General features: G+C 38.0%; 1 protein-coding gene across 1 annotated transcript; it reads right to left on the bottom strand.

Annotated features, from left to right (window-relative positions):
• Positions 1-7,351: 7,351 nt before the first annotated feature.
• Or7e176 (olfactory receptor family 7 subfamily E member 176) lies at positions 7,352-8,323 on the bottom strand. Its single transcript, NM_001000982.1, is given in 1 exon segment — positions 7,352-8,323. A coding segment is annotated over 1 exon segment (930 nt). The 5' UTR covers positions 8,282-8,323.
• Positions 8,324-11,172: the final 2,849 nt, after the last annotated feature.

Raw genomic sequence — 11,172 nt, 5'->3', positions numbered from 1 at the left:
TCTTAGTCTGTCTACGTCTCTGTCTAATTTCTGTTTCCATGATCTGTCCATTGATGAGAGTGGGGTGTTGAAATCTCCCACTATTATTGTGTGAGGTGCAATGTGTGTTTTGAGCTTTAGTAAGGTTTCTTTTACATATGTAGGTGCCCTTGTATTTGGGGCATAGATATTTAGGATTGAGAGTTCATCTTGGTGGATTTTTCTTTGATGAATATGAAGTGTCCTTCCTTATCTTTTTTGATGACTTTTAATTGAAAATTGATTTTATTCGATATTAGAATGGCTACTCCAGCTTGCTTCTTCTGACCATTTGCTTGGAAAGTTGTTTTCCAGCCTTTCACTCTGAGGTAGTGTCTGTCTTTGTCTCTGAGGTGTGTTTCCTGTAGGCAGCAGAATGCAGGGTCCTCGTTGCGTATCCAGTTTGTTAATCTACGTCTTTTTATTGGGGAGTTGAGGCCATTGATGTTGAGAGATATTAAGGAATAGTGACTATTGCTTCCTGTTATATTCATATTTGAATGTGAGGTTATGTTTGCGTGCTTTTCTTCTCTTTGTTTTGTTGCCAAGACGATTAGTTTCTTGCTTCTTCTAGGGTATAGCTTGCCTCCTTATGTTGGGCTTTACCATTCATTATCCTTTGTAGTGCTGGATTTGTAGAAAGATATTGTGTAAATTTGGTTTTGTCATTGAATATCTTGGTTTCTCCATCTATGTTAATTGAGAGTTTTGAAGGATACAGTAACCTGGGCTGGCATTTGTGTTCTCTTAGGGTCTGTATGACATCTGTCCAGTATCTTCTGGCCTTCATAGTTTCTGGCGAAAAGTCTGGTGTGATTCTGAGAGGTCTGCCTTTATATGTTACTTGACCTTTTTCCCTTACTGCTTTTAATATTCTTTCTTTATTTTGTGCGTTTGGTGTATTGACTATTATGTGACGGGATGTGTTTCTTTTCTGGTCCAATCTATTTGGAGTTCTGTAGGCTTCTTGTATGCCTATGGGTATCTCTTTTTTTAGGTTAGGGAAGTTTTCTTCTATGATTTTGTTGAAGATATTTACTGGTCATTTGAGCTGGGAGTCTTCACTCTCTTCTATACCTATTATCCTTAGGTTTGATCTTCTCATTGAGTCCTGGATTTCCTGTATGTTTTGGACCCGTAGCTTTTTCCGCTTTACATTATCTTTGACAGTTGAGTCAATGATTTCTATGGAATCTTCTGCTCCTGAGATTCTCTCTTCCATCTCTTGTATTCTGTTGGTGAAGCTTGCATCTACAGCTCCTTGTCTCTTCTTTTGGTTTTCTATATCCAGGGTTGTTTCCATGTGTTCTTTCTTGATTGCTTCTATTTCCATTTTTAATTCCTTCAACTGTTTGATTGTGTTTTCCTGGAATTCTTTCAGGGATTTTTGCGATTCCCCTCTGTAGGCTTCTACTTGTTTATTAATGTTTTCCTGTGTTTCTCTAAGGGAGTTCTTCACGTCTTTTTTGAATTCCTCCAGCATCATGATCAAATATGATTTTGAAACTAGATCTTGCTTTTCTGGTGTTTTTGGATATTCCATGTTTATTTTGGTGGGAGAATTGTGCTCCGATGATGCCATGTAGTCTTGGTTTCTGTTGCTTGGGTTCCTGCGCTTGCCTCTCGCCATCAGATTATCTCTAGTGTTAGTTTGTTCTGCTATTTCTGACAGTGGCTAGATTTTCCTATAAGCCTGTGTGTCAGGAGTGCTGTAGACCTGTTTTCTTGTTTTCTTTCAGCCAGTTATGGGGACAGAGTGTTCTGCTTTCGGGCGTGTAGTTTTTCCTCTCTACAGGTCTTCAGCTGTTCCAGTGGGCCTGTGTCTTTAGTTCACCAGGCAGGTCACTTGCAGCAGAAAAGTTGGTCTTACCTGTGGTCCCGAGGCTCATGTTTGCTCGCGGGGTGCTGCCCACGAGGTCTCTGCAGCGGAAGCAACCAGGAAGATCTGTGTCGCCCTTTCCAGGAGCTTCCGTGCACTAGGGTTCCAGATGGCATTTGGTGTTTTCCTCTGGCGACCGAGATGTGTGTGCAGAGTGCAGTCTCTTCTGGTTTCCCAGGCGTGTCTGCCTCTCTGAAGGTTTAGCTCTCCCTCCCACGGGATTTGGGTGCAGAGAACTGTTTATCCGGTCTGTTTCCTTCAGGTTCCGGCGGTGTCTCAGGCGCAGGGGTCCTAGCCCTCCTCTACGGGAACCCAGAGGCCTTATACAGTTTCCTCTTGGGCCAGGGATGTGGGCAGGGGTGGTTAGTGCTGGTGGTCTCCTCCGCTCTGCAGCTTCAGGAGTGCCCAGCTGACCAGGCAGCGGGGTCTCTCTCCCACGGTGTCTGGGAGCAGAGAGCTGCTGCGGGCCGGGATCCGCGGGTGTGGGACTTCCGGTAAACACCAGCCATTGGCATTCTGTTCAGGAAAATTTCCCCTATACCCATGCCTTCAAGGCTCATCCCTACTTTCTCTTCTATTAGTTTCTGTGTATTTGGTTTCATGTAGAGGAACATGATCCACTTGGACTTGACAGAATGCCATCATAAAATCACTGAACTGAGAATGGGACCCTCGTTGAAGGAATCTTAGAAAGGACTGAAAGAGCTTGAAGGGGCTTGAGACCCCATGTGAACAACAATGTCAACCAAGCAGAGCTTCCAGGGACTAAGCCACTACCCAAAGACTATACATGGACTGACCCTGGACTCCAACTGCATACGTTGCAATGAATAGCCTAGTAGGAGCACCAGTGGAAGGGGAAGCCCTTGGTCATGCCAAGACTGAACCCCCAGTGAATGTGATTGTTGGGGGGAGGGCGGTAATGGGGGGAGGATGTGGAGGACAACACCCATAGAGAAGGGGAGTGGGAGGGGTTAGGGCGATGCTGACCCAGAAACTGGGAAGGTGAATAACAATTGAAATGTAAATAAGAAATAAGCAAGTTAATAAAGATGAAAAAAAAAACAAAGAAAGTGCTGTCTTTTTTCCACTGGATGGTTTTAGCTCCGTTGTCAAAGTTCAAATAACCATAGGCATGTGGACTCAATCCTATTCCATTGATTTACCTGCCTGTCTCTATACCAATACCATGAAGTTTTCATTATTATTGCTCTGCAATTTAGCTTGAGATCAGGGATGGTGATTCCCCCAAAAGTTCTTTTATTGCTGAGAATAGTTTTCGCTATCCTGCGTTTTTTGTTAATCCAAATAAATTTGAGAATTGCTCTTTCTAACTCTGTGAAGAATTGAGTTATTGTAATGGGGATTGCATTGAATCTGTAGATTGCTTTCCTCAACATTGCCATTTTTACTAAATTAATCCTGTCGATACAAGAACATGGGAGATCTTTCAATCTTCAGTGATCTTTTTGCTTTCTTTCTTCAGAGACATAAATTGTAGTCATACCGATCTTTCACGTGCTTGGTTAGAGTCATACCAAGGTTTTTTTAATATTATTTGTGACTATAGTGAAGGGTGTCATTTCCTTAATTTTTAGCTCATTTTTCTTTTGAGTAGAGGAATCCTACTGATTTGAGTTAATATTATATCCAGCCATTGTTGAAGTTGTTCATCAAGTTTAAAAGTTTTGTGGTGGATTTTTGGGGTCACTTAAGTATACTATCATAGCATCTGCAAATAGAGATATTTTGAATTCTTCCTCCAATTAGTATCCCTTTGACCTCTTTTTGTTCTCTAATTGCTCTGACTAGTATTTCCAGTACTACAGTACTATATTGCATAGGTAGGGAGAGAGTGGGCAGCCTCGTATAGTCCCTGATTTTAGTGGGATTGTTTCAAATTTCTCTCCATTTTGTTTGTTGTTGGGTCCTGGTTTGCTGTATATTGCTTTTATTATGTTCAGATATGGGCCTTGAATTCCTGATCTTTACATGAATGTCTTTTTGTCATGAATGTCTGTTGAATTTTGTCAAATGCTTACTCTGCATGTAATTGGATGATTATGTCTTTTTTCCATGAGTTTGTTTATATAGTAGAATATGTTGATGAATTTCCATACATCAAACAATCCCTGTATGCCTGGAATGAAGCCTACTTGATCATGGTGAATGATCATTTTGATGTGTACTTTGATTCAGTTTGGGAGAATTTTATTGACTATTTTGCTGTGATGTTCCTGAGAGAAATTGGTCTGATGTTCTCTTTCTTTGTAGGGTATTTGTTTAGTTTAGGTGTAAGCATAATTGTGTCGCTTCATTGAACGAACTGGGTAGTGTTTCTTCTGTTTCTGTTTTGTGAAGTAGTTTGAAGCATATTGATATTAGGTTTTCTTTTCAGGTCTGATAGTATTCTTCACTAAACCCATGTGGTCTGGGGCGGTTTATTTATTTATTTTTTTGGTTGTGAGAATTTTAATGACTGCTTCTATTTCCTTAGGGTTTGTGGAACTGTTTAAATGGTTAAACTTTAAATTTTAGTCCCTCAAATGTGTCTAGAAAATTTTCCATTTTATCCATATTTTCCAGTTTTGTTTAGTATAGGCTGTTGTAGTGGGGTTTGATAATTTTTTTGAATTTCCTCAGTTTATGTTGTTATGTCTCTCTTTTTATTTCTGATTTTGTTAATTTGGATACTGTCTGTGTGCCCTCCAGTTAGTCTGACTGAGCATTTACTGATTTTCTAAAAGAAGCAGCTCCTGGTTTTGTTGATTCTTTGTGTAGTTCTTTTATTTTCTACATGTTTGATTTCAGCAGAGTTTGATTATTTCCTGATGTTTACTCCTTTTGGTTACATTTGCTTCTTTTTCTAGAGCTTTCAGGTGTGCTGTCAAGCTGTTAGTTTATGTTTTCTCCAGTTTCTTTTTGGAGGGACTCAAAGCTATGAGTTTTCCTCTTAGCACTATTTTCATTATGTCCCATAAATTTTGGTATGTTGTGCCTTCATTTTCATTAACTTCTAAAAAGCTTTTAATTCTTTCTTTATTCCTTCCTTCACCAAGTTTTCATTGAGTAGAATGTTGTTCAACTTCCATGTGTTTATGGGCTTCCTGTTTTTGTTGTTATTGAAGATCACCCTTAGTGTGTGGTGATCTGATAGGATCCATGGGATTATTTCATATACTTGTATCTGTTGAGGCCAGTTTTATGACTAATTATTTGATCAATTTTGGATAAGGTACCATGAGGTGCTGAGAAGAAGGTATATTCTTTTGTTTGAGGATAAAAAGTTTGATAGGTAGTTGTTAAATTCATTTGGTTCATAACGTCTGCTTGTTTCACCATGTCTGCTTATAGATTCTAGTTAGGGAATTTCTAGGAGTTCAACACAGATCTTTTGCCATTGGTCTTAGTTACCCACCACAAGTGAATGATAAGGTGCTATTGTTGAAGACACCACACATTTTAGCTTCTAGCCATAGAGAAATTAATTCAAAGTGCCTGGGAACCTTTGTCATTGTTGCATAATTTTCAAAGTGTGCAAAGTTACTATTCGGGTTTCTGGGGTTAAAAGATATTAGAGATCTTACTCAGTACTGGACCTTACATACTCTCCTACCAACCTGTCAGGATGACATGTCCATTTGTGTAAGAGTGCTTTGACTTATCAGATGACCAACTGTTTTCTGACTAGATTTCAGTACTTTTCCACAGATGGAATTTCATGTCCAATACCGTGAAACTGATCAAAAGTCCATGATCTCAAATGTTGTGATATCTGGTGTGGAAACGCCTTACTAAATTCTAAGTATTTGGTTTATACTCATAAGCCTTGACTCCTTTCAACATTTGGTAACAAATTGTCTTCTTCATGTACTCAGCAGTCATTTCAAAGACCCATAACTGGTTAAAATGTTGAGAAAAGTGATCATAATTGTTCAGCATTAAATGGAATATTTTTATTAGTATTTATCACCTGTCAAGACTGAAAGAACACATTAGAAAAGGATACAAAAAAAGCATAAAAAGGTGGAGGATGTGGAAACTGTTATGAAATGTTGTTTCCTGACATAGTAGGGCATGAAATCACATCCATGCACTTGTAGCTGCTGTTGCTACCTGTACAAGACCTAAAGAATACAACTAGGACAGCCAAAATTGCTTCAAATGTGTAGGAGGTATTCCCAAATTCCCACCACTGATTGTGGAGCTCTTGGTAGTTCTTAGCTGCTCAGAGCAGGAGAGTCCTTAGTCTTTGGAGATGTGGTTATTAGCATCTTTTCCACGCTCCAGTTGATAGAACCCTATACATTATATGGGCAGCACTAACGGGACTAAGAGTCATTTAAATAAAACAATAAGTTCATGTACTTCACATGTTAATATTTTAGGGAGCTGTTTGGGAAGACTTTAGGCAGGAAATGAAAGGTGCATAAGGTGGATATTACCATATTTCATTATATGCATGTGTGAAGTATGCAAATAATTAGAAAAAATGGCTCTGGTTGTACTCATTGGGAGAATGTGCTGCTGCCTCATAGGCAAGAGAATCACAAGTTTTCCAAAGTTTTCATAAATAGACAGATACATCTAATAAGCATCTCTGATTATGAGATACATTCAGCAGTATTTTGAAATTTATTTATTTTAAAAATTTTATTCAAATGTACATTGCATGTGTATAGTTCTATCAGACATGTCATGCCCTCTTTCTTCCCATTCCATCCTATTAGTCTTCATTGTTCCACCAGAGACATTTGTTCGTACTTCATGTCATATACGCATAGATGATTTTATGTCTCTGTACAAAATATAGTAAGCATGAATGAGAGAAAAATATTTGCGTTTTTGAAACTGGTATAATTCAATAAATATAATCTCCACCTGGATATTTTTTTTTGCAAATGATACAACCTCATTCATCATGTGTGAAGAAGGTTTCATTATGCAAAAGAATTCACATAATCTTTACCCTGTTCTCCACTTTGAAAATATAGGTGCCTCTAAAATTTAGCTATTGTGATTAAAGCTGCAATTAAATTTATGGGAAATTGTTTCTGTGATATGTTGCATTGTAGTTCTTTGTATAAGTACCCAGGAGTAGTAGAGCTGGATCATAAAGAAGATCAGCTTTTAGTTTTTTTGAGTAAGGTTCTTATGACTTCAGTAGTTACAGGGACATTTTATATTTCCTTTTATTTTATATAAAAGAGAAATGCTCTCTTTCTCTGTATCTGTATTATAGTTTATTTTTATTTGTTTCCTTAAGCATGGGCAATGTGTCTGGGATGAAATGAAATGGTTGGTGAAGTTGGATGGTATTTATTAATTCAACAGAATGTATTCTCTTTCAATTTAATTAAAGTCAAACTAAAGATATATACATATAGGTATTAGTAGAGCAGAATGAAAGCCACAACACCAAAGAGGTTATATTTATATGGATAGATAGTTGGGTTAAGAACTCAAAATTAAAAAATGATGGAAGGCATTGTGCAATTAGATTGCTTTTTTCTGTAGTTTCCATAGGGCAGTTTTAATGTCCCTGTTCCTCAGGCTGTAGATGAAGGGATTAAGCATAGGTGTGACCACTGTGTACATCAGTGAAGCAACTTTACAGTTTTCAGAAGAGTTTGATGCAGTTGAACCAATGTATACTCCAATGGCTGTTCCATAAAATAAGCACACAACTGACAGGTGAGACACACAGGTAGAAAAGGCTTTATACTTTCCTTCTGTTGATGGAATTCTCAGGATGGAAGACACAATTTTATAGTATGAGAAAATAATTCCTGAGGTTGAAAATAAACCAAAAAAGACACCAATGAATCGTATAACTATGTTTTTGGTGAACATTTCAGAACACTTGAGATTAAGCAGTTGTGAAGGCTCACAAAAAAAGTTAGAGATTTCCATGTCATTGAAGTATGTAAATTGTAGCACAATCAAATTGTGCACCTGCGAATCCACAAGACTGGCCAATACAGATGCCAAAAGTAAGAGGGCACAGAGGTTAGGATTCATAATGATATTGTAATTCAGGGGGTGACAAATGGCCACAAACCTGTCATAGGCCATTACAGTCAGAAGCATGCTATCCATACATCCAAAAATTATGAACATGGACATCTGTGTTAGGCAGCCCGCATAGGAGATGACTCTGCTTTGAGTTCTAATATCCCAAATCATCTTTGGAACTGTAGTGGAGATCAAACAAATGTCAGACCAGGAAAGGTTGGAGAGAAAGAAATACATGGGGGTATGGAGATGGAAGTCAGAGCTCACAGCCAGAATAATGAGAAGATTTCCAAGCACTGTGACCATGTAGAATGATAAAAACAGCACAAAAAGGATAGGCTGCAGTTCTGGATTGTCTGAGAGGCTCATAAGCTGGAATTGTGAGACAACTGTTAGATTTTGTGCTTCTGTATTGTTCGGACACCTTTGGAAATACAAAATTTATTGGAAAAATACATGACACAAAGTATAATTATACTATAATCTCAGAAATAAAAGACATAATTAAAGGAGGACAAAACCATTTATTTTTAAATTCCAAGTTATTACAAGTAAAATGTTCTCACTTGAGATCCATAGTTTTCAACTTTATGACAAGATCAATCATCTACAACTCTACAGATGTGTTTCTGTCATATAATCTCCCTTCATACAGATATATTAGTGAGGAAGTAAACTTACCAGCATGTTAAAACCAAGACTATGAGGGATCAGAAGTTTAGGAACATGATAAAATAAAGCAATCCTTTTTAGTGATACAGAGAAGGAAATACTATTTTTCACTTTCAAAAATCATTAGTATTGCAGCAAAACCCAATCAAAGCAAAATGTATCCACTTTGCTGAAGTTGTTTATCACCTGTAGAAGTTCTCTGGTAGAATTTTTGGGGCTGGTTATGTATGCTATCATATCATCTGCAAATAGTCATACCTTGACTTCTTTGCTAATGTGCATCCCCTTGGTCTTTTGTTGTCTTATTGCTCTAGCTATAACTAGGAGTTCTATGTTCAGTAGATATGTGGAGAGTGGGCATCCTTTTATTGTCCCTGATTTTAGTGGGATTGCTTCAAGTATCTCTCCATTTAATTTGATATTGGCTATTGGATTAGTGTGAATTGCTTTTATTATGATTAAGTATGAGCCTTGACTTCCTGATCTCTCTAATATTTTTAACAAAAAGGGTTGTTGTATTTTTTCAAATGCTTTTCAGCATGTAAGGAGATGATCATGTGATATTTTTTGTATTGTATAATGGATTACATTAATGCATTTTTATATACTGATCTAAACTTGTATCCCTGGAATGAAGCATACTTGAATGTGATGAATTATGTTTTTACTGTGTTCTTGGATTCGGCTTGCAGTAATTTTATTGAGTATATTTGCATTGATGTTCATTGGTCTGAAGTTCTCTTTCTTTGTTTGTTCCCCATGTGGTTTAGGTATCAGAGTAATGGGGCTACATAGAATGAATTATGTAGTGTTCCTTCTGTTTCTATTTTATGGAATAGTTTCAGAAATATTGCTATTTTGTCTTCTATGAAGGTACGGTAGAATTCTGCACTAAAGACATCTGGCCCTGGGATTATTTTGTTTGGTCAGAAGATTTTCAATGACTTCTTCAGTTATCTTAGAGGATATGGGCTTGGTTAGCTAGTTTACCTGCTCTTGATTTAACTTTTGTATGTGATATCTGTCTAGAAATCATCATTTTGATCTAGGTTTTTCCAGTTTTGTAGAGTATAAATTTTTTTTTAGTAGGATCTGATGAATTTTTTAAATTTCCTTTGTTTCTCTTGTTGTTTCCCTGTTCAATTTTGATTTTCTTAATTTGGATACTGTCTCTGGGCCCTTTAGTTAGTTTGGCTAGGGGTTTATCTATCTTGTTGATTCTCAGCGTTTGTTTTTTTGATTATTTTTATAGTTCTCATTATTGCTATTTGATTGATTTCAGCTCTGATTTCGATTATTTCCTGCCCTCTACTCCTCTTGGGTGTGTTTTTTTTCTTTTTCTTCTAGAGCTCTCAGGTGTGCTGTTAAGTTGTTAGCGTATAATCTCTCCAGTTACTTTACCATGGCACTTAGTGATATGAATTTTCCCCAACAAAATGGCTGGATAAAATTAATTCAAATAAATCAGTAGTCTTCCTTTATACAAATAATAATGTGCTGAGAAAGAAAATAGGGAAATAACACCCTTCATAATAGTCACAAATAATATAGACTGTATTGGTGTAACCTTATCCAAAAAAGTGAAAGGTCTGTATAATAAGGACTTCAAGACTCTCAAGAAGAAATTGAAGAAGATCTCAGAAAATGGAGAGATTTCCCATGCTCATGTATTGGCAGAATTGAAATGTAAAAATTGCCATCCTACCAAAAGCAACCTACAGATTCAACAAAATCCACATCAATATCCCAACACAGTTCTTCAAAGACATGAAAAGTGCAATTCTCAAATTCATCTGGAAAATTAAAAAACCCAGAGAAGCAGAAAAAATTTAACAATAAAAGAATATATGGGGGGAGGCACCCACTCCCACAACATCCAGAGGAAGCCTGACTCAAAGGTACTCAAACATGCCCAGGATCAGAGGTGAGGAGGCCACAACAACTGCCCCAACACACAGAATAACTGGCTCCCTCAGGATCCAGGGACATAGGAACCACTGACTAGCCAGGGACATGGGTTGCTTTCAGTCTGAAACTCTGCCCTAAGCAGACCTTGGTTGCTGGCTGTGCTCCCATTCCCACAACACCCAGAAGAAGTCTGACTCCCAGGTGCTCTAACAAGCCCAGGATCACAGGTGAGAACACAACTGTTCCAACACTGGGAATAACTGGTTTCCCCAGGATTCAGAGATGCAAGAACCCCCATACCCAATGAGTGGCATGGGTTCCTTCCAATTTAAACCTGTACCGGGAGCAAACCTTGAGATCTGGATTTTCACTCATTCCTACAAAACCCAGTGGGAGCCTGAATCGTAGATGCTCTGAAATTCCCAGGATTACAGGATCACAGTATCACAGGATCACAGTGGAAACTCAACACCCAGTAGATTGGGCAGAACCAAGAGCACTGGAGCTCTGACACATTCAACAACACAGTTGAGGCCATAACCTCTTTCCCACACCTAGCATAACTGGGACCTGAAAGGAACCAGAGAAACCCAAACACCTTTGAGACAGAGGCATTGGTTTCTTCCAGCTTGCACCTGTGCCCAGAGTAAACCAAGGATTCTGGCTCCCTATCCACTTCT

Source organism: Rattus norvegicus, chromosome 8 (assembly GCF_021556685.1).
Source record: "Rattus norvegicus strain SHRSP/BbbUtx chromosome 8, alternate assembly SHRSP_T2T, whole genome shotgun sequence".
Lineage (NCBI taxonomy): Eukaryota > Metazoa > Chordata > Mammalia > Rodentia > Muridae > Rattus > Rattus norvegicus.
Note: the sequence above shows the minus strand (reverse complement) of the source record. Positions and strands in the feature narration are given on the sequence as shown.